General features: G+C 42.4%; 1 protein-coding gene across 1 annotated transcript; it reads left to right on the forward strand.

The window, feature by feature from the left end:
- Window positions 1-322: 322 nt before the first annotated feature.
- Window positions 323-2,401, forward strand: LOC131321807 (lycopene beta cyclase, chloroplastic). Its single transcript, XM_058352761.1, has 2 exons — window positions 323-486; window positions 767-2,401. Exon 2 carries the CDS (start codon window positions 777-779, stop codon window positions 2,289-2,291), a length of 1,515 nt encoding a protein of 504 aa, XP_058208744.1. The 5' UTR covers window positions 323-486; window positions 767-776; the 3' UTR covers window positions 2,292-2,401.
- The last annotated feature ends 295 nt before the right edge of the window (window positions 2,402-2,696 follow it).

Raw genomic sequence — 2,696 nt, forward strand, 5'->3', positions numbered from 1 at the left:
GTTTTCTTTAAGTCTTGCGCCGGGCCATCTCCGGCTACCGGACGGCCAATCCGAGCTGTCCAAAATTTCTATAAAAAAAATGAGAGGGTCAACGCGGGAATCAACAGCATCCGATGTGTGTAGGGTGTTTGATCCAAACACTCTATTTTCGTGTATATATGTATATATCCCTAAAGGATGACATTGAAAAAAATTGAAGAGTCGAAGTATTTTTATGCCAAAATTGAAAAGTGAATGACCAAAATGAATTTTTGGTTAAAGTCGAAGGAATATAAAAGAAATATTCTCTGATTCTTTTATACGTATACTTTTAGACAACCGCACCGCCACACGCCACAGACCCACTAGCGTTTGTCGCTGAGGACAGGAGGCCACACAAGCTTCACCTTCGAGTTCAACAGATCGACCTCCTCAGCTTCTCTCTACTCTCAGAATTTCAAACCATGCTTCTCTCTCTCTCTCTTCCCCCCACTCTCTAGTCCACCGGTAAGCCTTCAATCCCTCTACGTCCTATTGCCATTGCATCTGGTTTTCTTCCGGTACTTAGAACACCCAAATTTAGTCTCTTTGTTTCAGCAATTATATGGTGAATTTGTGACTTCTTGTACATAACACTCTTCAACTTTTGTATGGAATAAAAGTTATTTGCTTGCTGGGGGTTTGTAGTTCAATTCAAGAACTTGGAAAATCCTTGGAACCCTGATTTTGTTTGAAGGGATTTTAGTTGACCCAGTTGGGATTTTCTTGATATAATTGACCTTTGTAGTTGCAATTTCATGGATACTTTGCTCAAGACTCATAACAAGCTTGAATTTCTTCACCCACTTCATGGGTTTGTTGAAAAAACCAGTGGTTTGAGCCCTTCAAAGCCTCACGGCCATGAGCTTAAGTTTGTTCCCAAGAAACCTAATCTTAAATTGGGGAAGAATTTTTCTCTGAAGGCAAAAAGTAGTGCCCTTCTGGAGCTTGTTCCTGAGACCAAGAAGGAAAACCTTGATTTCGAGCTTCCCATGTATGACCCTTCAAAGGGCCTTGTGATAGACCTAGCCATTGTGGGAGGTGGCCCTGCTGGGCTCGCAGTAGCACAACAAGTCTCGGCAGCAGGACTTTCTGTGTGCTCTATCGACCCATCTCCCAAACTGATATGGCCCAATAACTACGGTGTTTGGGTGGATGAATTTGAGGCCATGGATTTGCTAGATTGCCTTGACACTACTTGGTCTGGGGCTGTTGTGTTTGTCAATGAAAAGTCAACTAAAGATCTTGGCAGACCTTATGGGAGGGTAAACAGGAGGCAACTGAAATCCAAGATGATGCAGAAATGCATATTGAACGGTGTGAAGTTTCATCAGGCCAAGGTTATAAAAGTCATTCACGAAGAATCGAAGTCCTTGCTGATTTGCAATGATGGCGTCACTATCCAGGCTGCCGTAGTGCTTGATGCAACTGGATTTTCCAGATGCCTTGTTCAATATGATAAGCCTTACAATCCGGGGTACCAAGTGGCTTATGGGATTTTGGCTGAAGTCGAAGAACACCCGTTTGATGTTAATAAAATGGTTTTCATGGATTGGAGAGACTCCCATCTTGACAACAATAGGGAACTAAAGGAGAGAAATAGTAGGATTCCCACTTTCCTCTATGCTATGCCCTTTTCGTCCAATAGGATATTTCTTGAAGAAACCTCCCTTGTAGCTCGACCAGGATTGTCTATGGAAGATATTCAGGAAAGAATGGAGGCTAGGTTAAGGCACTTGGGCATAAAAGTGAAGAGCATCGAAGAGGATGAGCATTGTGTGATTCCTATGGGGGGCCCACTTCCAGTGCTCCCTCAACGTGTCGTTGGCATTGGCGGAACGGCTGGAATGGTCCACCCTTCAACTGGATATATGGTCGCAAGGACTCTAGCTGCAGCCCCAATCGTTGCCAATTCCATAGTCCGGTACCTTGGTTCTGAAAAAAGCATATTTGGAAATGATTTGTCAGCGGAAGTTTGGAAAGACTTGTGGCCCATAGAGCGGAGACGCCAAAGGGAGTTCTTCTGTTTCGGTATGGATATTCTCCTTAAGCTTGATTTAGAGGGCACTAGACGGTTTTTCGATGCTTTCTTTGACCTAGAACCTCGTTATTGGCATGGATTCTTGTCTTCTAGACTGTTTCTTCCTGAGCTTTTATTTTTTGGGCTGTCGCTTTTTTCACATGCCTCTAATACTTGTAGGATAGAGATAATGGGAAAGGGCACTCTTCCTTTGGTGAGAATGATCAACAACTTAGTTCAGGATAGGGAGTAAGATCTCATGGAATGCTCTCTGTTGTATGTTATAGTTACGATGATTCTTCTTCCTCTTCAAATTTTGCTTTGCGTATACATGTCACTTTTACAGTTTGACCTCCTGTTAAATGATTGTCAGAAGCAGAGGATCCTCGTATGTGGTATGAACATAATGGCTGCCAGAATCGCATGTTGATCATAGCATTAGTCCTGACAAGGATATTGAGCATATATAGCGAAAAAATAGAACATTTGAATCAGTTTTATTTCGAGTGTAACCCGCTATGAATGAAGTTTAAACTACACCGTGATGATCCATGTACTTGGCAAAATCCAACCATTAAGCCATAGACTTTCAAGTCACATTGAGAATTCGCCGTTCATAAAAAAAGTCACATTGAGAATTCTCTTTTGTGGTCAATGA

Source organism: Rhododendron vialii, chromosome 4a, assembly GCF_030253575.1.
Source record: "Rhododendron vialii isolate Sample 1 chromosome 4a, ASM3025357v1".
In the NCBI taxonomy this organism is placed as follows: Eukaryota; Viridiplantae; Streptophyta; class Magnoliopsida; order Ericales; family Ericaceae; genus Rhododendron; species Rhododendron vialii.

What these genes read in the sequence shown, in the direction of transcription:
- LOC131321807 (XM_058352761.1), top strand. Translation starts at nt 777, where the DNA reads ATGGATACTTTGCTCAAGACTCATAACAAGCTTGAATTTCTTCACCCA.